At 45.3% G+C, this 26,178-nt stretch overlaps 1 protein-coding gene and 1 pseudogene across 2 annotated transcripts in view; one reads left to right on the top strand and one right to left on the bottom strand.

Moving 5' to 3' along the window:
* The window catches only part of ACOT9 (acyl-CoA thioesterase 9), a 39,678-nt gene extending 14,824 nt beyond the window's left edge, over positions 1 to 24,854 (top strand). For both annotated transcript variants that reach the window (XM_070067191.1, XM_070067192.1), the window contains exons 6-15: positions 7,123 to 7,206; positions 8,211 to 8,314; positions 13,641 to 13,714; positions 20,816 to 20,883; positions 22,140 to 22,251; positions 22,417 to 22,507; positions 22,809 to 22,894; positions 23,327 to 23,414; positions 23,966 to 24,116; positions 24,561 to 24,854. In XM_070067191.1, coding sequence (XP_069923292.1) covers positions 7,123 to 7,206; positions 8,211 to 8,314; positions 13,641 to 13,714; positions 20,816 to 20,883; positions 22,140 to 22,251; positions 22,417 to 22,507; positions 22,809 to 22,894; positions 23,327 to 23,414; positions 23,966 to 24,116; positions 24,561 to 24,649 — 947 coding nt within the window. In that variant the 3' untranslated portion in view covers positions 24,650 to 24,854. The remainder of the gene's footprint in view (positions 1 to 7,122; positions 7,207 to 8,210; positions 8,315 to 13,640; positions 13,715 to 20,815; positions 20,884 to 22,139; positions 22,252 to 22,416; positions 22,508 to 22,808; positions 22,895 to 23,326; positions 23,415 to 23,965; positions 24,117 to 24,560) is intronic.
* Positions 5,392 to 6,032, bottom strand: LOC100346916 (protein mago nashi homolog 2 pseudogene; annotated as a pseudogene).
* Positions 24,855 to 26,178: the final 1,324 nt, after the last annotated feature.

Raw genomic sequence — 26,178 nt, 5'->3', positions numbered from 1 at the left:
TCGCAGGCAGTTGCTTAACCTGTTATACCACAATGCCAGGTCCCCAGTATCTTAATGTGAATTTCCCACAAGCAAGGACATTATTCCATATAACTATAATACAACCATCAAAATGGGAAATTCACACCGATACATTATACTGTCTAATCCTCAGATCCCCTTGAGCTTGTGCTAATAGACGTTTATGGCAGAAAGATCCAGTTCTAAATCACTTGTTGCATTTAGTTGTCATGTCAGTGTTACTTTATGAATCTTCCCTTGACTTTCATGAGCTTAGGAAAGTTCCAGGCCCACTCTTTTTTTCTTTTTAAGATTTATTTGAAAGATTTATGGAGAGGCAGAGGCAGATGAGAGAGAGGTCTTCCATCCACTGGTTCACTCCCCAGATGGCCACAATGGGCAGAACTGAGCCGATCTGAAGCCAGGAGCCAGGAGCTTCTCCCACGTGGGTGCAGGGGCCCAAGGACTTGGGCCATCTTCTACTGCTTTCCCAGGCCATAGCAGAGAGCTGGATCGGAAGTGGAGCAGCTAGGACTTGAACCGGTGCCCATATGGGATGCCAGCACTGCAGGTGGTGGCCTTACCCACTATGCCACAGTCCCAGCCCCCAGGCCCACTCTTGTGGATTGTCCCTTACTTGGGCTTGTCTGATGCTTCCTCATGATTAGCTCCAGGATATACATGTTTGACAAGAATGTCTAGGAGGGATGCTTTGTTCTTTCTCTTGTTTTTAACTTTGGGAATGGAAAAGAGGAGCAAGTGGAAGAGAGCAGGGCATACGTCAGCTCTTGGTCTTGGGGTAGCATCTGCAACTCAGTCCCCAACATCCAAAAGAAACAAGCATACCAACAAGCCAGAACCATGCTTTTTGTCTTATTGCATACTATCAAGGATAGGATTATTATTGCACCACTATCAAGTGGTGGCATGATTTTGATTTGTCCCATTATCGATGATGTAAACTTTGATTACTTGATGAAGGTGATGCGTGCCGGACTGATTTTTTTTTTGACCTTTTAACATTAAATTTCTTTTCTTTTTCTTTTTAGTTTTTTTTTTGAAGATTTATTTATTTGAAAGTCAGAGTTACACAAATAGAAAAGGAGAGTTAGAGGCAGAGAGAGAGGTCTTCCATCTGCTGGTTCACTCCCCAGATGGCCACAATGGCTGGAGCTGCGCCGATCTGAAACCAGGAGCCAGGAGCTTCTTCCAGGTCTCCCACGCGGGTGCAGGGGCCCAAGCACTTGGGCCATCTTCCACTGCCTTCCCAGGCCATAGAAGAGTTGGATCAGAAGTGGAGCAGCTGGGATTAGAACCGGTGCCCATATGGGATGCCAGCACTACAGGTGGCGGCTTCACCCACTAAACCATAGCTCCAGCCCCTAGCTTTTTTAAAAGCAGTATTTTTCATTTTTTGACAGGCAGAGTGGACAGTGAGAGAGAGACAGAGAAAAAGGTCTTCCTTTGCCGTTGGTTCACCCTCCAATGGCTGCCGCATCCGGCGCACTGCACTGATCCGAAGGCAGGAGCCAGGTGCTTCTCCTGGTCTCCCATGGGGTGTAGGGCCCAAGCACTTGGGCCATCCTCCACTGTACTCCCTGGCCATAGCAGAGAGCTGGCCTGGAAGGGGGGCAACTGGGACAGAATCCGGCGCCCCGACCGGGACTAGAACCCAGTGTGCCGGCACTGCTAGGTGGAGGATTAGCCTATTGAGCTGTGGCGTTGGCCCTAAAAGTAGTTTTTAATAGATCCAGCGTGATTTGTAGATACACTTTTTTTAAACTTTTATTTATTAAATATAAATTTCCAAAGTACAGTTTATGGATTACAATGGCTCCCCCCATAACTTCCCTCCCACTCGCACCCCTCCCATCTCCCGCTCCCTCTCCCATTCCATTCACATCAAGGTTCATTTTCAATTATCTTTATATACAGAAGATCGATTCAGTATATATTAAGTAAAGATTTCAACAGTTTGCACCCACACAGAAACACAGAGTGTAAAATACTGTTTCAGTACTAGTTATAGCATTACTTCACATTGGACAACACATTAAGGACAGATCCCACATGAGGAGTAAGTACACAGTGACTCTTGTTGTTGACTTAACAAATTGACACTCTTGTTTATGGCGTCAGTAATCTCCCTAGGCTCTAGTCATGAGTTGCCAAGGCTATGGAAGCCTTTTGAGTTCGCCGACTTCAATCTTATTCCGACAGGGTCATAGTCAAAGTGGAAGTTCTCTCCTCCCTTCAGAGAAAGGTACCTCCTCCTTTGATGGCCCCGTTCTTTCCACTGGGATCTCACTCGCGGAGATCTTTCATTTAGGTCTTCTTTTTTTTTTTTTTTCCAGAGTGTCTTGGCTTTCCATGCCTAAAATACTCTCAAGGGCTCTTCAGCCAGATCCGAATGCCTTAAGGGCTGATTCTGAGGCCAGAGTGCTATTTAGGACATCTGCCATTCTATGAGTCTGCTGTGTATCCTACTTCCCATTTAGATACACTTTTAAAAAAAAATGATTTTATTTATTTATTTGAGAGAGAGAGTTACATACAATGAGAGGGAGAAACAGAAAGGTCTTCCTTCTTGTGGCTCACTCCCCAAATGGCTGCATTGGCCAGAGCTGCGCCGATCCGGAGTCTGGAGCCAGAAGCCTCTTCCAGGTCTCCCACATGGGTGCAGGGGCCCAAGCACTTGGGCCATCCTCTACTGCATTCCCAGGCCACGGCACAGAGCTGGACTGGAAGAGGGGCAGCCGGGACTAGAACCAGTGCCCATATGGGATACCGGTGCCACAGGCAGAGGATTAACCTACTGCACCATGGTGCCAGTCCCTGTAGATACACTTTTATTTATTTTTTTCTTGCTGGAAACCAGATGACATTTATTTTTTAATTCTACATTTATTCCACATCTTGAGAATAACAAAACTAATACAAACTTTGCCAATGCTACTAAAATAGTTTAAAAACTTTTGCCTGTGTATTCACCATTCTCTTCCCATTTTTGATGGTTGCATCATATCTGTACTTTTTTTTTTTTTAACCCTCAGCCTTAGTTTTGATGGTCACCACCAATCCATTTATCTGTCTAGTCTTCCTGGTTTTCTAAAGTTTGTTGTTTTGAAGAGTCCTTAGAAAGGCTTTTGAAAACAACAGTTCTTCTTCTTCTTCTTCTTCTTTTTTTTTTTTTTTTTTTTGACAGGCAGAGTGGACAGTGAGAGAGACAGAGAGAAAGGTCTTCCTTTTCCGTTGGTTCACCCTCCAATGGCTGCTGGGGCCGGCACACCACGCTGATCCGAAGCCAGGAGGCAGTTGCTTCCTCCTGGTCTCCCATGCGGGTGCAGGGCCCAAGCACTTGGGCCATCCTCCACTGCCTTCCTGGGCCACAGCAGAGAGCTGGACTGGAAGAGGAGCAACCAGGACAGAATCTGGTGCCCCAACTGGGACTAGAACCCGGGGTGCCGGCGCTGAAGGCGGAGGATTAGCCTATTGAGCCGTGGCGCTGGCCAAGTTCTTCATTTTTTACATTCAGTAATAGTTCTTGCCTTATATTGAACTGTAAATTTTGCTAGATGTAAAATCTTTTGCTCACTTTTTTTCCTTTATTATCTTAAATATGCTACAATGCTTTCTTGCAGCAGAAGGCAATGCTGTTACAAACAAGTGTTATGATTTTCTTTTGCTTTTAAAGTCATGGGTTTGTTTTTGATTTTTGTCTGGATGAATAAAGCCTTCTGCTTTTTCATTTAGGGTTAAATAATTTTATTAAAATTTTTTTCAGCATTGGGATTTTGGAGTAAATATTCTCAGTTGTGCTCTTTGGACACTGACATCAATTTTTCTTTCAAGAATACTTTTTTTAAGTATAGTGTTTAATACTTATACATTTCCCTTTTAATTTTCTTCTACAAGGACTATTATTCATATGTTGAATATTCTTTGTCTTTATTCTCAATGTATTTTGAAGTTTATATCCTTTTCGCTTTTGTGTTAAGAAATTTTATGTAATACTGATTTGCACTTGTGTTTTTCCTGGTTTACTCGTAATATTTGAATGTAGATAAACTTTTTTTTTAGTCTTTTTTTTAATTTATTTTTTTATTTAGTAAATATAAATTTCCAAAGTACAGTTTATGGATTACAATGGCTCCCCCCCTCGCCATAACTTCCCTCCCACTCACACCCCTCCTATCTCCTGCTCCCTCTCCCATTCCATTCACATCAAGGTTCATTTTCGATTCTCTTTATATACAGAAGATCGATTCAGTATATATTAAGTAAAGATTTCATCAGTTTGCACCCACACAGAAACACAAAGTGTAAAATACTGTTTCAGTACTAGTTATAGCATTACTTCACATTGGACAACACATTAAGGACAGATCCCACATGAGAAATAAGTACACAGTGACTCCTGTTGTTGGCTTAACAAATTGACACTCTTGTTTATGGTGTCAGTAATCTCCCTAGGCTCTAGTCATGAGTTGCCAAGGCTATGGAAGCCTTTTGAGTTCGCCGACTTCAATCTTATTCCGACAGGGTCATAGTCAAAGTGGAAGTTCTCTCCTCCCTTCAGAGAAAGGTACCTCCTTCTTTGATGGCCCCATTGAATGTAGATAAACTTTTTAAGAACATGATGATATTCCCTTCCTCCCTTCCTTCCCACCCTCTTTCCTTCTCCTTTTTTAAAAATTTTTTGAGATAACATATCTTAAAATTAAGTTACAGTACATTGAGATTTAATGCTATAACGAGTACTCAAACAGTATATTTCATTTTGTGTTTCTATGGGGGTGCAAACTGTTGAAATCTTTACTTAATGTATACTAAACTGATCTTCTGTAAAAAAAAAAAAAGTATCAATTCCCAACTTGACTCTCACTGGGATTAAACATGACAATAGGTCTGATCTGATTTCATCATTATTTAAAAAATCATCTATTATTTTCCACTTTCTGTTTCTGTGTGGGAGCAAACTGTTGAAATCTTTACTTAATGTATGCTAAACTGATCTTCTGTATATAAAGAGAATCGAAAATCTTGATGTGAATGGAAGGGGAGAGGGAGTGGGAAAGGGGAGGGTTGCGGGTGGGAGGGACGTTATGGGAGGGGAAGCCATTGTAATCCATAAGCTGTACTTTGGAAATTTATATTCATTAAATAAAAGCTAAAAAAAATTAAGTTACAGTAAAAAAGCTTAATACTTTCCATCAGACTTCTTTTTTTTCAGGCTTTAATATGTTTTTTTGGAGAAAAATTTCAACAAAACATGGCTTTTATTTACAGAATTTAATGTGTGAGGGAACTGTCCAGCCCACTTGGACCCAAGTGAAGATAACTACTGAGCCTGTTTGTGTATTTTCTTATTTTGAATTTATATACAAAAAAGGTTTTTCATATTCATAAAAATCCCAATATTGTAATGCCAAACCCTCCCTTATCCACCCTCAATTAAATATATAAACAGCTTCAAAAGTACGCAATTAAATTGGTTTACTCTTGAAGTGTAATCCAACGAGACTGAAAACTAAACATTTCAGATCCTGTACCAAATAGTAAAATACATGAAGGCCTTCAGGATCCTTTGACTGATTTACATCAATAAGAGAACCTATTTTTGATGTTGTAAAAGAAATGTGTTCATCACCAATACCAATTTCAAGCTCCTGTCGGCCAACCCTGTCAGGAGGAGGTCACCAGGCATCATCTTTTGAAATTTCACTGTCATCAGTAATCCTCTTCAGTTCTTCCATTACACTCTTGTGCGTATGAGCCTCTTTTTCTGGTCATGACATCATTTTTATAATTACTATTGTTGGCATATCTAAGCTTTCCGTCCGGCCGAAACTCGAACTCCAGAAACTCCTGTCCAGACTTGCCCTTGTGCCCTACATAGTAGCGCAGGTAGAAATCACTAGCCATAGACATCTTTGCTCCCAGAGAAGCCTGCCCAAAGCCTGGCCCCAGACTTCTTTACTAGTAATTTACTCTGTTTCCCTTTAAGGAGGTATCATTAGATCTTACCAGAATAACCCATTCCTTATCAGACTTTTTTTTTTTAAAGAAGGCTTTTATTTAATGAATACAAATTGCATAGTTACAGCTTTAGGAATATAGTGGTTCTTGCCCCCATACCCGCTCTCCCTCCCCTACTCCCGTCCCACCACCTCCTTTTCCCAGCCCAATCAGACTTTTTTTTTCTTAAAAAAGATGTATTTATTTATTTGAAAGAGTTACACAGGGAGAGAAGGAGAAGCAGAAGGAGAGAGAGGAGGAGGGGTGGAGAGAGGGAGAGAGGTCTTCCATCTGCTGGTTCACTCCCTAGATTGCCACAACAGCCAGAGCTGTGCCGATCTGAAGCCTGGAGCTTCTTCCAGGTCTCCCATGTGGGTGCAGGGGCCCAAGGACCTGGGCCATCTTTTATTGCTTTCCCAGGCCATAGCAGAGAGCTGGATCGGAAGTGGAGCAGCTGGGACTTGAACTGGTGCCCATATGGGATGCTGGCACTGCAGGCAGTGGTTTTACCCACTATGCCACAGCACTGGCCCCTCAATCAGACCTTCAATTTATTATTTTTAGATCACGGTGAGCTCAGGGATTCCTATTTTGTTGAATGGGTTATAATATGTTATTGTCATCTATTTTTATGTACAAATCATCCCAGAACTGTCTCAGTCCCTATTAAGCTACTCTGTAGGTCATTTTTTTCCCCAACGTGTGCTGTTCATTGTTTGGGCATTTACTATCTGGTGCAGTAAGATGTTTTAGGTTCATCTTGTACTTTCCTCATATAATCCTAAGATCAGCCAAATTTCCAAGGAACCCTGGATCTTTTTAGTGATTTCTTACTCTGATTTGGGCACGGTATCTCTGTAGAGGGGTGACAAACCCCTTGGCAGGCCTGAGCTTTGATGTTTGGTTTCCTCACTGAATCTAAAACTGAGAGAGCAGTCAGATTAGGGCATCTCCAAATCTTTTCAGTATACAGAAGTCTGTTCTAGAAAAATACCACTAGTGGTGTATTGAGAATTGGTTCTTGAAAGCAAGATGAAACGTTTTACAGATTTCAGGAGTAAATTATAAATGCTGCGGGATAATTTTGTTCCTCTTTCCCTACAGTTCTCATTTGTTATATGCACACCAAAATTCCTTCCGCTAAGATGTCTCCTTTATCAATAGTTACAGCCCTGGTGGACAAGATTGGTAAGTGATATCATATTCTATGCATCCTTAGAATTCTTTTTTAAATTTATTTATTTGATAGGCAGAGTAACAGAAAGATGGAGGGAGAGACAGGGAGGGAGGGAGGGAGGGAAGGAAGGAGAAGGAAATTTTCCATCTGCTGGCTCGTTCCCCAAATGGCTCGAATGGCCAGGGCTGGGCCAGGCCAAAGCCAGGATTCTGGAATGCTCTCCAGGTCTCCCATGTGGGTGCAAGTACCCAGTCACTTGGGCCATGTTCCGTTGCTTTCCCAGGCACATTAGCAGGGAGCTGGATCGGAAGTGGAGCAGCTGGGACTTGAACTGGCGTTCATGGGATGCCGGCATCATAGGCAACAGCTTAACTCGCTGCACCACAGTGTCAGCCTTGAAGAATTCTCTTTTGCTTTTAAGGATTTATTAGTTTATTTGGCAGTCAGAGTTACAGAGACAGAAAGATCTTCGATCTGCTGGTTCACTCCTCAGATGGCCTGAGGCAGGCCAAAGCCAGGAGCCAAGAGCTTCATTTGGGTTTCCCACAGGGTAACAGGGCCCAAACACTTGGGCCATCTCCTTTTTTCCCCAGGCTATTAGCAGGGAGCTGGATTGGAAGCAGAACAGCCGGGACACAAACCAGTGTCCATATGGGATGCTGGCATTGCAGGTGGCAGCTTTACCTGCTATGCCACAGAGCCAGCCCCCAAGAATTCTTCTGTTATTGTGAATTTTAATGTACATGCACATCTGAAAATATCTGTGATGTACCATACCAAGATACTGGTTATAATTAGGTGGGAGGATTTTGCATGATTCTATTTTTATTTTTATATTGTTGGCATTGTCTACATTTTCCAAAAAGACATGCAAATTTCTTTTGTTTGTGAAAAATAGCCATTTTAGTTGTGAAGACAAGAAAGAAATATAGTAGAATTTAGCAGAGTTTCTAAGGAAGTTATACAGAAGATTTTTTATATGGCTTGAACCCAGATTGATTTTCTGTTTTTGCAGATTTGTGCAAGAAGAGCTTAAGCCCGGAGCAGGACATTAAGTTCAGTGGGCACGTTAGCTGGGTAGGGAAGACATCAATGGAAGTGAAGATGGAAATGTTCCAGGTCTGTCTGCCCTCTGGAGATTGTCTGTTCAAAAACCACCAGCTGGTCTACATGGCAGGGGAAGCTTATGGACTTCTATCCTGAGATAAGTGTATAGCTCACACTTCTGCAAAAACGATTGAAATTCATGGCATACAGGTGGCAGGTGGTTCATATCTACCTCCTGGACAAAGACTGACACATTATTTGGTGTTTACATTTAATATTTATTACTTTCTGATCAAATACAGCTCCATGTTGAGGTGCTTGTCCTGGTCTTGTCTAAGAGAATTTCACGGAAGTCTGGTTATGTTAGGGGTGAAGTGGGTTGATCTGGGTGTTTAGTTTCCTGGGGCCACTGTACCACAAAGTGCCACACAGACTGGTGGGTTAAAAACAGCAGAAAATCACTGTTTGAGTTTGGAGGCTGGCAATCACAAATGAAGTTGTTGGTCTGGCCATGCTCCTTCTGAACCCTGGACGGGAGACTGCCTCCTGCGTCGGGTGCTTTGCCAGCAGTCCGTGGCATTCTGTGGTTTGCAGCTAATGAGCGTGAGCATCTGCCTCCACCCTCACGTGGCCTTCCCCTCTTACATGTCTCTGCGTTTCTCATTAGGACACTAACATTCGACGAAACCCCTGCTCCCCACTCCACAGTGACCTCCTAATAACTAAGTATGTCTCTTTTGCCCAGATCATAATTCCACATAAAGTCACGTTCACAGGTATGGGTGTTAGAACTTTCATATACCTCTTTTGGAAACCCAGTGTAACCTGTATCAGTTGTATGGACTGTTAGAGCAGTTAGGAATGGCCCCTCTAATGTGCAAAAAGCTGAATAGCTATGTTAAATAAATACATTTGACAAGAAAAGTACCTCAGAGATTAACAGCACAAAAACCAAGTCATGCAGAGAACGTCCAAGATTTCCTTTCAGGAAACTGGCTTACAGATGACTGATTTGGTCAAGCCAGCATTTCTAGTAGACCTATGATCCAGATACACTTTTTTTTTCTGCTGTGAATTCGGAAGCATTTCACCTTTTGATGAAAAACACAACCTTCAGGCTTGAGGGAAAACTCTGGGGCTTGTTCTGTAGTAATTAAAGTTACTTGCCGGGGCTGGTGCTGTGGCGTAGCTGGTAAAGCTGTCGCCTGCGATGCCGGCATCCCATATGGATGCCAATTCCAGTCCTGGCTGCTCGACTTTCGATCCAGCTCTCTGCTGTGGCCTGAGAAAGCAGTAGAAGATGGCCCAAATCCTTGGGTCCCTGCACCTGTGTGGGAGACCTGGAAGAAGCTCCTGGTTTCGGATCAGCACAGCTCCAGCTGTTGCGGCCAGTTGGAGAGTGAACCAACAGGTGGAAGGCCTCTCTGTCTCTCTCTCTCTTCCTCCTCCGCCTCCTCCCCCCTCCCCCTCTCTCTCCCCTACCTCCTCCTACTTTCTCTGTGTAACTCTGACTTTCAAGCAAATAAATCTTTAAAAAAATTCTTGCTGGCACCGCGGCTCATTAGGCTAATCCTCCGCCTGCAGCGCTGGCACACCGGGTTCTAGTCCCGGTCGGGGCGCCAGATTCTGTCCTGGTCGCCCCTCTTCCAAGCCAGCTCTCTGCTGTGGCCCGGGACTGCAGTGGAAGATGGCCCAAGTGCTTGGGTCCTGCACCCCATGGGAGACCAGGAGAAGCACCTGGCTCCTGGCTTCGGATCAGCGCGGTGCGCCGGCTGCAGCGGCCATTGGAAGGTGAACCAATGGCAAAAGGAAGACCTTTCTCTCTGTCTCTCTCTTACTGTCCACTCTGCCTGTCAAAATTCTTAAAGTTACTTGCCAAATAGATAATTTTTTTGTTATTATCTATAAGCAATTGAATTCTTCAATTGCCATATTGATATAACTGACAGTAATCTAGTTTTTATTTTTTTTTTTAAAGATTTATTTTGAAAGTCCAAGTTACAGAGAGAGAGGGAAAGACGGAGAGAGAGATCTTCAATCTGCTGGTTCACTCCCTAGATGGCTACAATGGCCAAGGCTGGGCCAGGCCAAAGCCAGGAGTCTCATCTGTGTCTCTGATGTGGGTGGCAAGAGCCTGAATAGTTGAGTCATCTGCTGCTGCTTTTCCCAGGCCAGGGAAGTTGGATACGAAGTGGAGGCCCCAGGACTTGAACTGGTGCCAATATGGGATGCTGGTGTTGCTGGAGGCAGCTTTTTCTGCTATGCCACAATGCCAGCCTCAGTAATACTGTTTTTAAAACATCATAAAATTGCTGGAGATGCTGCTATGATTTGTCTGCACTCTTTTTGGAATAGTCTTGGTTAATTTCTAGTTTGCTCAGTGCCAGGCATAGGTGATTCCTGGCACAGGACCTGCCTTCTAGAGAATCTTGACAGATTGAATCTTGGACAAATAGGCTGAAAAAGATACAGGCATTACTGAGAGAGAAAGCTGCCAAAAATCAAAAGCTGATAACAGAATCAGTGTCAGACAAGTAAAATCTTTTGTTTTAAATTCACATTCTTCATTGGCCACTTGACTCCTAACTGCTGACTTGAGTGATCTTTATTCCAGAAAAGTGACTAGGGTGAACACACTGCCTCGGGTTTGGGTAGACCTAGGTTTTAATCCCAGCATTGCTGCTACTTAGCTGTGTACTCGGGGACACTACTGAACTTCTCTGAGCCTCTGTTTTTATCATGTGAAATGTGGAAATAGTAATAGGACCATGTTATATGGTTGTGGTAAAGGGTGAAATGGAAGGAAGAACCCAGCTCTTGGAAATTGCTGAAATTCTTGGAGCAGTGCTGTCATACGGTAACCACTGCTGGTAATAATGTTATTTTACTGTCAAAACAGTTGAGGTGATCCCAAATCTGTCTTCTGCCCCTGACCTTCCCCTTGGCCCTGTGTTTTATTCAAGTCCTCAATGTCTCTCCTGTGAACACGTTGACTATCTTTTTAATTAGTATGCCTTTCTCTAGTCTGTTGTTTGTTGATTTTACACATTTTTGCATAGTAAATCTTCCAAAAGCTGTTCTTGAATCATAATTTCTCTTCTCAAAACCACTCAGTTATCATGTTGTGTAGATTCAAGTTTAAACTCCTTGGATGAGTAGGGATCCTAGCTGCTCTCTGTCTGTATTCGCACCGCTCGGTCTGTATTCCCACCGCTCGGTCTGTATTCCCACCTCTGGGTCTGTATTCCCACCGCTCAGTCTGTATTCCCGCCTCTCGGTCTGTATTCCCGACGCTCGGTCTGGATTCCCACCTCTGGGTCTGTATTCCCACCGCTCGGTCTGGATTCCCACCTCTCAGTCTGGATTCCCGCCTCTCGGTCTTTATTCCCGCCTCTGGGTCTGTGTTCCGTGTGGCTTACCGTTTTTATGCTTTCCTTAGTGCTCACTGCCAGACACCGCGTGTCCAAAGAACAGGGAGTTACGCATCTTTGTGTCCCCACAGCTTGGTGCTAAAAGATGTTCATTATAGTTAACTGATTTGAACAGTGAGTGAGTGAATGAGTATCTTTGCTTATGCATTGTCCTTTGCCTAAAATTCCTTGTTCTTTGCTTTGCGTTTTCACACCCCACTGTGCTTCAGGGTCACCTTCCCTAATCCTTCCAACTTACAGAACCTGTTCCTTCCCTGGGACTCCTTCCCTGCACCTGGCACTTTGTCCTGTAGAGCTGTTTACAGACCTGCCTTTTCCTTTCTACTGTACTACACCCTCCTCTACAATAGGCCTTGGGTTCGAGTCTTAGCCCACTTCCTGAAATTCACTTAGCAATTACTAAGCACCAGTTCTGTGCTAGGCATGCAGCAGTGAGCCAAACAGGCAAAGTTCCTTGCTCTTACGGTTGACATTCTAGCAGAGCTCGGTAATGACCTGCCTCACTCATTCACTGGCCATCACTGAGGAAGTATCTGCTCTCTGCTAGCCTTTGGTGCTGATGCTAGGGTTGCAAATGCGAAGAAAAGTGCTCTTTGTCCTCAAGGAGCTCCCAGGAAGATAGCTCTATAAATGCAAGATTATGATATATTATTGTGGTTGTTTCTCAGCTGTAGGCATTGTGTGTGGGAGAATTCTTTGTTCTGTAGGCTTTTCTCCTGCATTGCCAGGCATACAGTCCCCTAGCCCCCCTCCACCAGTATGGCCCCTAAATCATGTGACCCACCCCCCAAACCACCTCTGCACATTTCCAAAGGTGTTCTACGAGAGTGGCGTCCGCCTTTCTTACATGGAGAGTCACTGTGGAGGGAGGACTTGACTTCCATTAAGGTGGCTGAAGATGAAGGAGGGAGTGAACTATGATCTTGGCCTGGGGACTAGGGGTGGGAGAGGGGAAAGGGAGTGTTCTGAAGAATGAGGCTGGCGAGGGAAGGCATCAGCAGAGGCGTGGATGGAGGCGGTCAGCAGCCCGCTGTTTGCCAGGGCCATGGCTGGGGGAGAGAGTGCAGGTGTTGTGGGCAGTGTCTGCTGAACAACCGGAGGGGAATCCTGGGCTCTGTTGTAGGGGAGTTGTGTGCCGTGCTAACAGATGAGCCCAAGAACTGGCCTAAAGGGAGGGATTATTGAGAGGTTTCAATAGGGCAGTGGCTTACTGAGGTTGGTAAGACTTGCCAGAGTTGAGGGCGAAGGCAGTGAAGTTGTGAACAGGTGGTAGTGATGAGGCTTGTGGCATCTGTCGAGAGAGCTGAATACACTCGCAGGTTAGAAATAGATTCTGTCACTACCTTGTGATGCAACTCCCCTAGAAATACAGACTTCCAGGAGATACATAAACACATAGAAATCTCAAAGGCCTGCGCATTATAAATATTTACCTTGATCCACAGGGTCATTCCCGGATCTTTCCCCTTCTTAGGAGTGCCTGTGCTCAGCTAAGGAGGCATAAACCTGTGCTGGCAGTTGGCATAGCACAGTTGCTGGAAATCCTAGTGTCTGTGAGCACAGGGGGAGGGCCGCTTGGATAGGTATGCCCTCAGGAGGATACGTAGGCCCTGAAGGATTCTGTATGGTGTGGGCAAGTTGAATGCTGACGATGCAGGAGGTCCCTCTGTGATCCTTGCCCCTGGGTCCCTAGTTATGTGCAGCTCCGAAGCCTATCCCAGCACTTCCCACCAGTGCCCTGTTTGAGTTTTGAGGTGGCTTTCTCCTCCTTGGTGGTACTGCCATTCTCAGAGCCTAGCACTGCGCCTGGCTCAGGGAAGGCCCTTAGCAGGTGGTGGTTAGTGAGCGTACTTCTATGTTGCTAATTTCACACTTCTCCAAGCATGCATGCTATCTGTTAGAGTTGCAGTAGATTTTCCTAGAACATGTATTTCTTACATTTGTATTTTCTTTCCTTTGTTTTTCAGTTGCATGGTGATGAGTTTTGTCCTGTTTTGGGTGCAACATTTGTGATGGTGGCTCGTGATTCTGAAAATAAAGGGTAATTAGTATTTTTTCATAATTCTTTATTTTGAAGAATTTCAAAGATGCATAAAACTAGAGAGAGCGCTATAATGCATGCCCCTATACCCACCATCTGGTCCTTTTATGTCTTTAAATATTTATTTATTTGAAGACAGAGAGGAAGAGAGGGAGAAAGAACATCCATCCAGTGGTTCACTGCCCAAATTGCCATAGCAGCCAGGGCTGGTCCAAGCCTGAGCTGGGATGCTGCTGTTGCAGGCTGCGGCTTAATTTGTAGCACCACAATGCTGCCCCTGTTTTTGATGACTTTTTGAGGAGCACTGGTTGGGGACTAAAATGCACTGATTGAGGAGTGCCTGCTGTGTTTCTCATGGTGACCCTGGGGTTTCGAAGGGCTTATGAGGTGGAGTACATAGGTGGCAGCTGTCCTTGTCCTTGTGACATCACAGCAGTGTGCTTTTTTTTTAAAGAATTTATTTATTTAAGAGGTAGAGTTACAGAATGTGAAAGGGAGAGACAGAGAAGTCTTCCATCTGCTGGTTCACTCCCCAAGTGGCCACAATAGCCAGAGCTGGGCAGGCCTGAAGCCAGGTGCCAGGAGCTTCTTCCAGTTCCCCGACGTGGGTGCAGGGGCCTGAACACTTGGGCCATCTTCCACTACTTTCCCAGGCCATAGCAGAGAGCTGGATCAGAAGTGCAGTAGCTGGGAGTCAAACCAGCGCCGATGTGCTATGCTGGCACTGCAGGCCGCGGCTTTACCTGCTACGCCACAGCACCAGCCCCACAGCAGTGCACTTCTATCAGCAGGACTTCCCTTGTGGATGTCATCACCTGGTCATAACAGTGTCAGGTTTTTTTTTTTTTTAAAGATTTATTTATTTATTTGCAAGTCAGAGTTACACAGAGAGGGGAGAGGGGAGAGAGAGAGAGAGAGAGGTCTTCTGTCCGATGGTTCACTCTCCAATTGGCTGCAACAGCAGAGCTGTGCCGATCCGAAGCCAGGAGCCAGAGCTTCTTCCGGGTCTCCCACATGGGTGCAGGGGCCCAAGGACCTGGGCCATCCTCCACTGCTCTCCCAGGCCATAGCAGAGAGCTGGATGGGAAGTGGAGCAGCCGGGTCTCGAACTGGCGCCCATATGGGATGCCGGCATCTCAGGCCAGGGCATTAACCCACTGCGCCACAGTGCCGGCCCCCAACAGTGTCAGTTTTAACATTGTGGTCATATTTTTGTTCATCTGTTTTTTTCCTTTTTTGTGTATCTTTATTTAAAAAAAAAGATTTATTTATTTGAAAGGCAGAGTTAGAGGGAGGCAAGGAGGGAAAGAGAGAGAGAGAGATGCTGGTTCATTGCCCAGATGGCTGCAATGGCCAGGGCTGGGACATGCTGGAGCCTAGAGCCTGGAGCTTCCTCTGGGTCTCTTACATGGGTGCAGGGACGCAAGTACTTGGGCCATCCTTCAGTGCTTTCCCAGGCACATTAGCTGAATCAGAAGTGGAGCAGCCAGGACTGGAACTGGTGCCCATATTTGATGGCGACCCTGCAGATGACAGCTTTACTTGCTATACCAAATCCTAGCCTCTCTCTTCCTGTGTATTTAAAAAAAATTTTGTCAGGTAGCAACTGCATATCTTTATTGGGTACAGTGTGATGCTTTGAGATATTTATACATTGTATATTGATCAAATCTCTTGTCTTTAAAGAAAATATATAGTATTTTAAAGTAAATCCCAAATATAATGAATTTCACTTCTATTTTAAAATTATCTGTCTGTCTAGAATTATCTCTATCTATCTATCTGTCTATCTAGAATTATCTATATCTGTCTGTCTGTCTGTCTATCTATCTATCTATCTATCTATCTATCTGTCTGTCTACCTACCTACCTGCCTACCTACCCGAAAGGCAGAGAGACAGCTATCTCCCATCCACTGGATCACTCCCCAGATGCCTGTGACACCTGAGGCTGGGCCAGGCCAAAGCCAGGTATAGCCACTTAGGTGGTAGGGACCCAAATACTTGAGCCATCATCAGCTGCCCTCCAGGGTACATGTTAGCAGAAAACTGGAATCAAAAGTGGAGCTGAAAAAAAAGTGAAGCTGAGACCTGACCCCAGGCGCTGTGATATGGGGTATGTGCATCCCAAGCAGTGTCACTTTTTAAAAAAATTTATTTATTTATTTGAAAGAGTTACACAGAGAGAGAAGGAGAGGCAGGGAGAGAGAGAGGGAGAGAGGGGTCTTCCATCTGCTGGTTTGTTCCCCAGATGACCACAATGGCCAGAGCTGGGCTGATTCAAAGCCAGGGGCCAGGAGCTTCCTCCAGGTCTCCCACGTGGTGCAGGGGTCCAAGTACTTGAGCCATCTTCCCAGGCCATAGCAAAGAGCTGGATCAGAAGTGGAGCAGCTGGGACTTGAGCTGGTAACCATATGGGATGCCGGAGCTGCGGGCAGCAGCTTTACCAGCTATGCCACAGCGCTGGCTATTAATCTTTTTTTTTTTGACAGGTAGAATTATCGACAGTGATAGAGACAGAGAGAAAAGTCTTCCTTCCGTTGGTTCACTCCCCAAATGGCTGCCACGGCCAGCACTGCGCCCATCTGAAGCCAGGAGCCAGGTGCTTTCTCCTGGTCTCCCATACGGATGCAGGGCCCAAGCACTTGGGCCATCTTCCACTGCCTTTCCAGGCCACAGGAGAGCTGGACTGGAAGATGAGCAACCGGGACTAGAACCCAGTGCCCATATGGGATGCTGGCACCACAGGTGGAGGATTAACCAAGTGAGCCACGGCACCGGCCCCTATTCTGTCTTTTTTTTTTTTTTTTTTTGACAGGCAGAGTGGACAGTGAGAGAGAGACAGAGAGAAAGGTCTTCCTTTTGCTGTCGGTTCACCCTCCAATGGCCGCCACGGCTGGCGCACTGCACTGATCCGATGGCAGGAGCCAGGTACTTCTCCTGGTCTCCCATGGGGTGCAGGGCCCAAGTACTTGGGCCATCCTCCACTGCACTTCCCTGGCCACAGCAGAGAGCTGGCCTGGAAGAGGGGCAACCGGGACAGAATCCGGTGCCCCGACCGGGACTAGAACCTGGTACGCCGGCGCTGCAAGGCGGAGGATTAGCCTAGTGAGCCGCGGCGCCGGCTGCCCTATTCTGTCTTTAAGTTAACTGATTCTATTCTCTTTTATCTCAAGTCTAACACAGAGACATCTAACAAGTTTTAAATTTGGTTATTGTGTTTTTCAGTTTATAATTTTTTTAAGATTATTTATTTGAAAGGCAGAGTTACAAAGAGGCAGAGAGAAAGAGAGAGGGGGAGGGAGGAAAGAAGGGAGAGGTAGGTCTTCCATCTGCTGGTTCACTCCTCAAATGGCCGCAACAGCCGGAGCTGGGCCAATCTGAAGCCAGGAGCCAGGAGCTTCTTCTGGGTCTCCCACACAGGTGCAGGGGCCCAAGGACTTGGACCATCTTCCACTGCTTTCCCAGGCCATAGCAGAGAACTGGATTGGAAGAGGAACAGCTGGGACTTGAACTGGCGCCCATATGGGTTGCTGGCCCTGCAGGTGGCAGCTTTACCCACTATGCCACGGTGCCAGCCCCTAAGCAGTATCTTGACCTCAGTGCCAAACACCCATCCTGACATTTCACCTTCAAATACTCAGAGTTTCATATAGGCATCTTTTAAAAAATAGCTGCATTACTGCCATCATGTTTAACAAAAATAATAGTAAATCATTTACATGTTGTTATATTCGATTTTCCCCAAGTGTCTTTTTAATAACTTGTTTAAAATCAGTATACAAATAAGGTCCATATATTACATTTGATTTTTGTGTCTCTTAAGTCTTTTTTTTTTTTTTTTTTTGTTAACAGCTTTATTGAGATGTAATTCACATTCTACACCATTTACCCGTTGAAAAATGTGGAATGTGATGGCTTTATGTATTCATAGAGTTATGTAGTGTCTTGAATCTGTTTTAATCCAGAATAGTGTATTTCTCCACTGTCCCCTGATTGCTTCACATGATTAAATTATTAAAAGCCTGTATGCCAGTGCATTTTCTGTTGCTATAACTGCATTGCACAGAGGGGTTATAATTGATAGCGAGCGGAGATTTATTTCACTCACACGTCCAATAGCAAGGTGCTGGCATCTGGTGAAGGCCTTCCTGTTAGGCCATGAAAAGGTGGAGGACACCTCAGAGCCAGAGCAGGCGCGCAGGCTTGGGTCTCTCTTCCTCCTCTTAGACAGCCGTTCATGCCATCCTGGGGCCACATCCTTGTGACCTCATCTACTCTTTATTTTTTTTTAGATTTATTTATCTTGAAAGAATTACAGAGAGAGGGAGAGACAGAGAAGTGTTCCATCTGCTGGTTCACTCCCCAGATGGCTGCAGTAGCTGGAGCTGGGCTGATCCGAAGCCAGGAGCCTGGAGCTTCTTTCAGGTCTCCCACGTGGGATAAAGGGGCCCAAGCCCTTGGGCCATCTTCTGCTTTCCCAGGCACATTAGCAGGGAGCTGGATCAGAAGTGGAGCAGCCGGGACAGGAACTGGTACCCGTATGGGATGCCACAATGCTGGACCCTTTTTGGGGGTTTATTTTATTTATTTATTTTTTTACCTCATCTATTCTTAATTGCTTCCCAAAGGTTTAATTACTGTTGATATATGAATTACATCTCCAAATACCATTAACATATGAATTTAGGGATTAAGTTTCCAACTTTTGGGAGACAAGCTCAAACCATAGCAGGCTGGATCAATTGTTTTATTCAGTCCTCCTTTCTGGATTTGTCTTCTTACTTGCACATTGCTTTAAAAAAATTCTTTTAAAAAAATTTATATGGGGTCTGTGCTGTGGCATAGCAGGTAAAGCCACTGCCTGCAGTGCTAGCACCCCATATGGGTGCTGGTTCAAGTCCCAGCTGCTCTACCTTCAATCTAGTTCTCTGCTGTGGCCTGGGAAAGCAGTAGAAAATGGCCCAAGTCCTTGGGCTCCTGCACCTGCATGGGAGATCTGGAAGAAGCTCCTGGCTCCTGGTTTCAACTCGCATAGCTCCAGCCATTGCGGCCATCGGGGGAGTGAACCAGCAGATGGAAGACTTGTCTCTCTCTGCCTCTCTGTCACTTTGCCTTTCAAATAAATAAATAAAAAGAAAGTGGATTTAAAAAAAATTTATGTATTTGGAAGGCGGAGTGACAGAAGGAGGTGAGGAGGGAGACACACACACACACACACACACAGGTCTTAAATTCTCTGATTCACTCCCCATATGACTGCATCAGCCAGGTCTGGGACAGGCTGAAGCCAGGATCCAGGAGCTCCATCTTGGTCTCCCAACTAGTTAGCAGGAGCCCAAGTACTTGGGCCATGTTCTGCGGCCTTCCCAGGTACATTAATAGGGACCTGGATCAGAGGTGGAGCAGCCAGGACTGGAGCTATCACTCTTGGCTGTTGAGAGCATTTGAGGAATGAACCAGCAGATGGGAAATCTTTGTCTCTCTCTCTCTCTCTCTCTCTCTACCTTTCAGATAAATAAATGGCTACTCTGTGATGTGAGCGATTAGTAAGTCTTACCGTTGGGACTCCTCGCAGCTGACGTGCTGTGGCTGTTGGCTGGTCTGGGCTCCATTTCCAGCCCTGAAGGCATCACTTTAAGGCTCTTTCCCAGCTCACACATCTCCGTTCTTCCGGCTGCCATTTCAATTCTTTGTTTTCTTGTTGTTTTATCAAAACTTTGGATTTTACCACAGGGAGGTACTATTACTTAGTTTTTTATTTTGAAAAATTTGATGCTTGCAGGAAAGTAGAAAATTAATCCAATGAATCCCCACATGCCCTTTCTAAACTCCACAATTAACATTGTACTACAGTTGGTTTATTCTGTCACTCTTTCTAACAGGGTCATTCTCCACCATAACTTCAATGTCTACTATATCCAAGAAATTAACAGTGATCCAATTCTGTTACCTAATGTATGATTCATATTCAAATTTCAGAATTGTCTCTTAAAATGTCCTTTTTAACTTTTTCCCCTGTTAGGATCTGACCAAAGATCATGTATTTGCATCTGGCTATGATGTTTTTTAAGGTATTGTTACTTACTTGAAAGTCAGAGTTACAGAAAGTAAAGGAGAGACAGAGGGAGAGATCTTCCATCTGCTGGTTCATTCCCCAGATGGCTACAGTGGCCGGGGCTGGGCCAGGCTGAAGCCAGGAGCCAGGAGCCAGGAGCCAGGAGCTTCTTCCAGGTCTCTCACATGGGAGCATTCTCTGCTGCTTTTCCCAGGCCATTAGCAGGGAGCTGGATCAGAAGTGGAATAGCTGGGACATAAACCGGTGCCCATATGGGATGCTGGTGTTGCCTGTGGAGGCTTTACCTACCGTGCCACAACGCTGACCCCTACCATGTTTCTTTTTAGAATAGTTACCCTACCAGTTTCTCTCTTTTTAAAGAGATTTATTTATTTGAAAGGCTGAGTTAAAATCACAGAGAGAGAGAGAGAGAGAGAGAGCAGCAAAGAGAGAGCGCTTCCATCTGTCTTGTTGACTCCCCAGGTGACCACAGTGGCTTGGGGTTGGGCTAGGCAAAAACCCGGAACTTGTTCTAGATTTCCCATGTGGGTACAGGGGCCCAAGCACTTGGACCATCCTCAGCTGCTTTCCCAGGCACATCAGCTGGGAGCTGGATCAGGAGTGGAGCAGCCAGGTCTGCAACCGGTGCCTGTATAGGATGCCGGCCTCTCAAGTGGTGGCTTAATCTGCTACATCACAATGCCAGCCCAACACTTTATTTTAAGATGTAATTTTGGAGAATCCAAGCCAGCTGTCTTGTAGAATGGTTTACAACCAATAATGGGACTTTTTCCTCATGGTTAGAATCAGGTTCAATATTCTGGAAGCAGCAGGATCCCTTACATGGTGTGAACTTGTGCATGTATGGCTAAGTCTGTATCTGGAAGACTCCCCTGGTTGTTTCCAGTGTCCATGTGTTAGGTGGCTAGTAAGCATTACCCAAAATGAAAAGCAGACGATCTTCAAAGTGGTGGGGTATTGTCCATGTTCAATTTTTTTTATTAGAGAATGACACATCTTCAACTCTATTTTTGTTCTCTTTAGGCCAGCATTTGTAAATCCACTCATCACTGAAAGCCCAGAGGAAGAAGAACTCTTTAGACAAGGAGAAGGTATATTAATTTCTTCCTAATAAAATTAGTTTTTAAAAGTTATGCTTAAGTATTCATTTCATTTATTTGAAAGGCAGAGTTAGGAAGAGATTGGTTTTCCATCTGGTTCACTCCCCAAATGACTGCAATGGCCACGACTGTGCCAGGCTAAAGCCAGGATCCTGGAACTCCATTCGTGTCTCCTACATGGGTGGCAGGGGCTCAGGTATTTGAACCATCCTCTGCTGCCTTCCCAGGCGCATTAGCAGGGAGCTGGATCAGAAGTGGATTATCTGGGACTCTAACTACTGTTCATATAGGGTGCTGGCATCACAGGCTGTGATTTAATCCCTGGTGCCACAGTTCTGGCCCCAATAAAATACTTCTTAAAATACTGAAAAAGAAATTACTTAACATTATATATGGGTACCTGTGTGTGGCACAGTGGGCTAAGCCACCGCCTGGGCTGCTGGCATCCCATATGCACACCAGTTAGTGTCCTTCATGCTGTAGTTCCAATCCAGCTTCCTGCTAATGCATCTGGGAAAGCAGCGGGAGACAACCCAAGTACTTGGGCCCCTACCACCCACGTGGGAGACCTTGACAGGGTTCCAGGCTCTTAGGTTTGTCATGGCTGAGCCCAAGCCATTGTGGCCATTTGAGGAGTGAACCAGTGATGGAAAATCTCTCTGTAACTCTGCCTTTCAAGTAATAAAGGATAAGTACCTGGCTCCTGCCATCGGATCAGCGCGGTGCGCTGGCCACAGCATGCCGGCCGTGGCGGCCATTGGAGGGTGAACCAACGGCAAAAGGAAGACCTTTCTCTCTGTCTCTCTCTCTCACTGTCCACTCTGCCTATCAAAAAAAATCCTTAAAAAAAAGATTACATATGAATGCTATACCATTCAGATGTTTTACTCATGCCAAGAATTTATTGAAATTAAAATACCTTCCCTTTTGTCTTTTGGCGTCCATACTTTGAATGATGTTATTGATCAGACTGTTTATTCAGGTAATTTGTTTGCTCATTTTTAATCAAATGGAAAACGTGTCTGGTGGGTGACTGCAAGTCAAGGCTCTGGCTCCCAAGTGGTGTCACACTGAGCTAACGTTTCCATCTGAGAGCGAGGACTCGGGGGAAGCTTCATATGGCCTCAGCAGCCTTCTCTTAGATGTATGTGTGATTTCCTGTAGGATTTTGTAAGGTCTACAGGTATCGCAGGGCAGCACTAGTGTGTCCCTTCCTGAGCCTCGCTCTTTGTTCTCCTGTGTTGCAGTGAACAAGGGGAGACGGATTGCCTTTAGCTCCACATCATTACTGAAAATGGCTCCCAGCGCTGAAGAGAGGACTACCATACATGAGATGTTTCTTAACACGCTGGATCCAAAGTAAGTTGGGCTGGTGAGATTACAGATTGGCAAAAGACGCAGTCCTTGGTTTTCTGTAGAGCCACACTCGCCTCAGTGTATTGGGAGTTGTCTACGAGTGTTTGCTTGTTCCGCATGTGTGAAAGCCTGGCACTAACGGGGTTTCATTAATCTCCATTTATGTAGGACAATAAGTTTTCAGAGTCGTGTTTTGCCCCCTAATGCAGTGTGGATGGAGAATTCAAAACTGAAAAGCTTGGAAATTTGCCACCCTCAGGTATTATAATTTCATGTGAAATCTGAATAGGATAATTTGCAGTTGTGACACGTGTGTACGATGTGATGCGTCTTAAAGCTGACCTCTGTCCCGTTACCATTCATTCCTTTGTTCTGAATGTGAGGGCCACCGTAAGTTTGTATAAGGTCTTCAAAAGGTTCATAGGAAATGGAATCAAAAGATCAGTTTATTTTGGTGCTGAAACTTGAAATCTGTGCATGCTTTTTTCAAAATATGTATTTTCCGTGACCTTTTTGAAGAACATTTGTATTTATTAATGTTTACTTTATGTCCTATATAGCAGCGGAACATTTTCAATCGAATCTTTGGTGGTTTCCTTATGAGAAAAGCATATGAACTTGCGTGGGCTACCGCCTGCAGTTTTGGGTGAGTTACACTTGGAGTTAACTTTCAAGAAGCAATTTATACACCCCCACCCCTGAAGTCAAACATTTTGGACCTGTCTGGATGCGTTTGGGAATATGTTACAGTTTTAGGTGAATACTACACTGATACTACCTGGGTTTGATCTTGGTTTTAGAAGGCCATTGCTCTGACTTTGTAAATTAGTTCTTTAAAGAGCTAGAGAGAAAGATACGGTGATAATACAAAGAAGAGAGGAGAGAGAAGATAGAATGATTCTGCCCCGATCCGGTCACGGTGGTATTTTCTTACCATTCCTTTCTGGAATGATCATTTTCTCTTGTCGAAGTTGCTTCTTGGTTCATTTTTTGTTTTACTTCAGCTGGTTGTTGGAGAAAAAAATGTGAGATCATGTGAATTTTTCCGTTTACCTCAAATTCTGCCTTTGCCTGACAGTGGTTCCAGACCATTTGTGGTGGCAGTGGATGATATCATGTTTCAGAAACCGGTTGAAATTGGCTCACTGCTGTTTCTTTCTTCACAGGTAGGTGTGCAACGAGAGATAAAATACCATTTTTTGGTCACTGGGGCCTAGAACAGAAACAGAAACTTCTATATTGTGAAGCCTCTGTCTCCCTCCCTCCCTCCCTCCCTCCCTCCCTCTCTCTCTCTTTCTTTCTCTCTTTCTCTCTTTCTTTCTTTCACAGGCAGAGTGGACAGTGAGAGAGAGAGACAGAGAGAAAGGTCTTCCTTTGCCGTTGGTTCACCCTCCAATGGCCGCCGTGGCCGGCGCACCGCGCTGATCCAATGGCAGGAGCCAGGTGCTTATCCTGGTCTCCCATGGGGTGCAGGGCCCAAGCACTTGGGCCATCCTCCACTGCACTCCCTGGCCACAGCAGAGGGCTGGCCTGGAAGAGGGGCAACCGGGACAGAATCCGGCGCCCGGACCGGGACTAGAACCCGGTGTGCCAGCACCGCAAGGTGGAGGATTAGCCTAGTGAGCCGCGGCGCCGGCCTGAAGCCACTGTTTTTCTTATGACTGCCTCCCCCCCGCTTTAACGCAGCTGACTAACCGCAGTGTCTGCAATCTCTTAGGTGTGCTTTACTCAGAACAACTACATCCAAGTGAGAGTGCACAGTGAAGTGTCCTCTCTCCAGAATAAAGAGCACGTGACCACCAATGTCTTTCATTTCACATTCATGTCGGAAAAAGAAGTGCCCTTGGTTTTCCCCAAAACATACGGAGGTAAGCAACAATTATGGCTTGTCCCCGATGCAGGGAAGAACCTCTAAAGGAATTCTTCCCATTTTAGGTTGTTGCAGGAAGTGCGTCAGTGTCTTTCCGCACAGAGCATCTTTAGGTTTTACCTTTGAGCTTCTGTAGCCCTGCAGGCCAAATCCCCTTGCGCCTCTCAGGCAGCTGTTGGTGCTCTGGCATCTGGCTGCTGACTGCAAGGGCTGGTGCCGGCACAAGCAGCCACTGGGAGCCAAAGACTGGTCCAGGCAATGAACACGGACCGGCGTCGCGGCCTGCTCCCTTGGGAGTGTTGCTTCTCCCCTGGACAACAGCACATCCCTGTCACTGGTTTTGTGTTGTCATTGCTGCCCCAGTGTGTCCAAATAGTCACATGTGTGTAGGATGTTCTGAGTTTCTGTAAGTTTCTCCAGGGTTATCTTTCTTGTGTTTCAGAGTCCATGTTGTACTTAGACGGGCAGCGTCATTTCAGTTCCATGAGTGTGCCGGTGACCTTGAAGAAAGACCAGGTTGTGGAGCCATAGGAAAACCTCATTGAGAACCAGCACTCCACCTGCGGTGACGTCATGGCGGATGAAGGCCTGATCAAGTGTATTGGTTTTAGTGTTGCTTCTTATCCTCCATAGAGGAGGAGAATGTATTTAGGGTTCAGGATAATCAGAAAAGCAGAATGAAAGAGTAGATGGGACTGAGAGGACAGAGTTTTTAAACAATAAATACTTGGAAAAATTTTTTTAATTGTGAGCTTTCCATGCTGCCTCTTGTCTGCTAAAGGAATTAGGGCAAAATGCTTTTTTTTTTTTACACAGATGTTGCATTTTTATACACATACTAAACTATCCTTATATAAGGTTTCCTACTAGGGTATTTGAGTAACTTTTTTTTGAGATTTATTTATTTATTTGAGAGGCAGAGTAATGGAAATAAAGAGGAAAGGATTGAGGGAGGGAGGCGGGGGGAGAGAGAGAGAGAAAGAGAGAGAGAGAGAGAGAGAAAGAGAGAGAGAGAAAGAGAGAATTGATCTTCTTTCTGTTGGTTTACTCCAAATGGCCACAACAGCCAAGGCTAGGCTAAGCTAAGCTAAAGCCAGAAGCCCAGAACTAAATCCACATTTCTTATATGGGTAGTAGGTGCCATTTTCCATTGCTTTCCCAGGCATATTAGCAGAGGGCTGAATCAGAAGTGGAGCAGCCAGGACTTGAACTGGTGCTCATATGGGATGCTGCTATTGCAGGTAGTGGCTTAACCTGTTGTGCCACAAAGCTGGCCCCTAAGGAGCAGGGGTTTGGTGCAGTGGTTATGATGCCACCTGAGGGGCCTGTGCTGTGGCATAGTGGGTAGAGCTGCCGTCTCCAGTGTCGACATCCCATATGGACATTGGTTCGAATCCCGGCTGTTCCACCTTCAATCCAGCTCTCTGCTATGGCCTGGGAAAGCAGTAGAAGATGGCCCAAGTCCTTGGGCCCCTGCACCTGCATGGGAGACCCAGAAGAAGCTCCTGGCTTTGGATTGGCACAGCTCCAGCCGTTGTGGCCAATTCGGGAGTGAACCAGAGGTTGGAGGACCTTTCTCTCTTTCTGCCTCTCCTCTGTGTAACTCTGACTTTCAAATAAATAAATCTTAGAAAAAAAACATGGCACCTGAGATGCTTGCATCCCATACCAGAGTGCCTTGGTTCAAGTCGTGGCTCAGATTTTGGTTCTGGCCTCCTGCTAATGTACACCCCGGGAGGCAGAAGATGATGGCTGAAGTGCTTGGGCCACGTGGGAGACCTGGGTTGAGTCCCTGCCTTCGGCCTGGTCCAGCCCTGGCTATTGCTGGCAATTGGGAAGTGAACCAGCATATGCAATCAGTCAGTCTCTGTCTCTGTCTCTTTGCCTTTGAAATAAAATAAAAGGTGGCTAATGGGTTTTGTTACTTGGAGAGTTTGTTAATGTGTTAAGTGGAATACAGTATGTAGAGACCTATTGCATGCTGCTGTATACATTATATATTAAACCATTTGTTGCTACACAGTGAGCCTTTTTCTAGATTTTTTTTCTTTTATTATCAT

The sequence above is a fragment of the Oryctolagus cuniculus genome, chromosome X (genome assembly GCF_964237555.1).
Source record: "Oryctolagus cuniculus chromosome X, mOryCun1.1, whole genome shotgun sequence".
Taxonomy (NCBI): domain Eukaryota; kingdom Metazoa; phylum Chordata; class Mammalia; order Lagomorpha; family Leporidae; genus Oryctolagus; species Oryctolagus cuniculus.
Note: the sequence above shows the minus strand (reverse complement) of the source record. Positions and strands in the feature narration are given on the sequence as shown.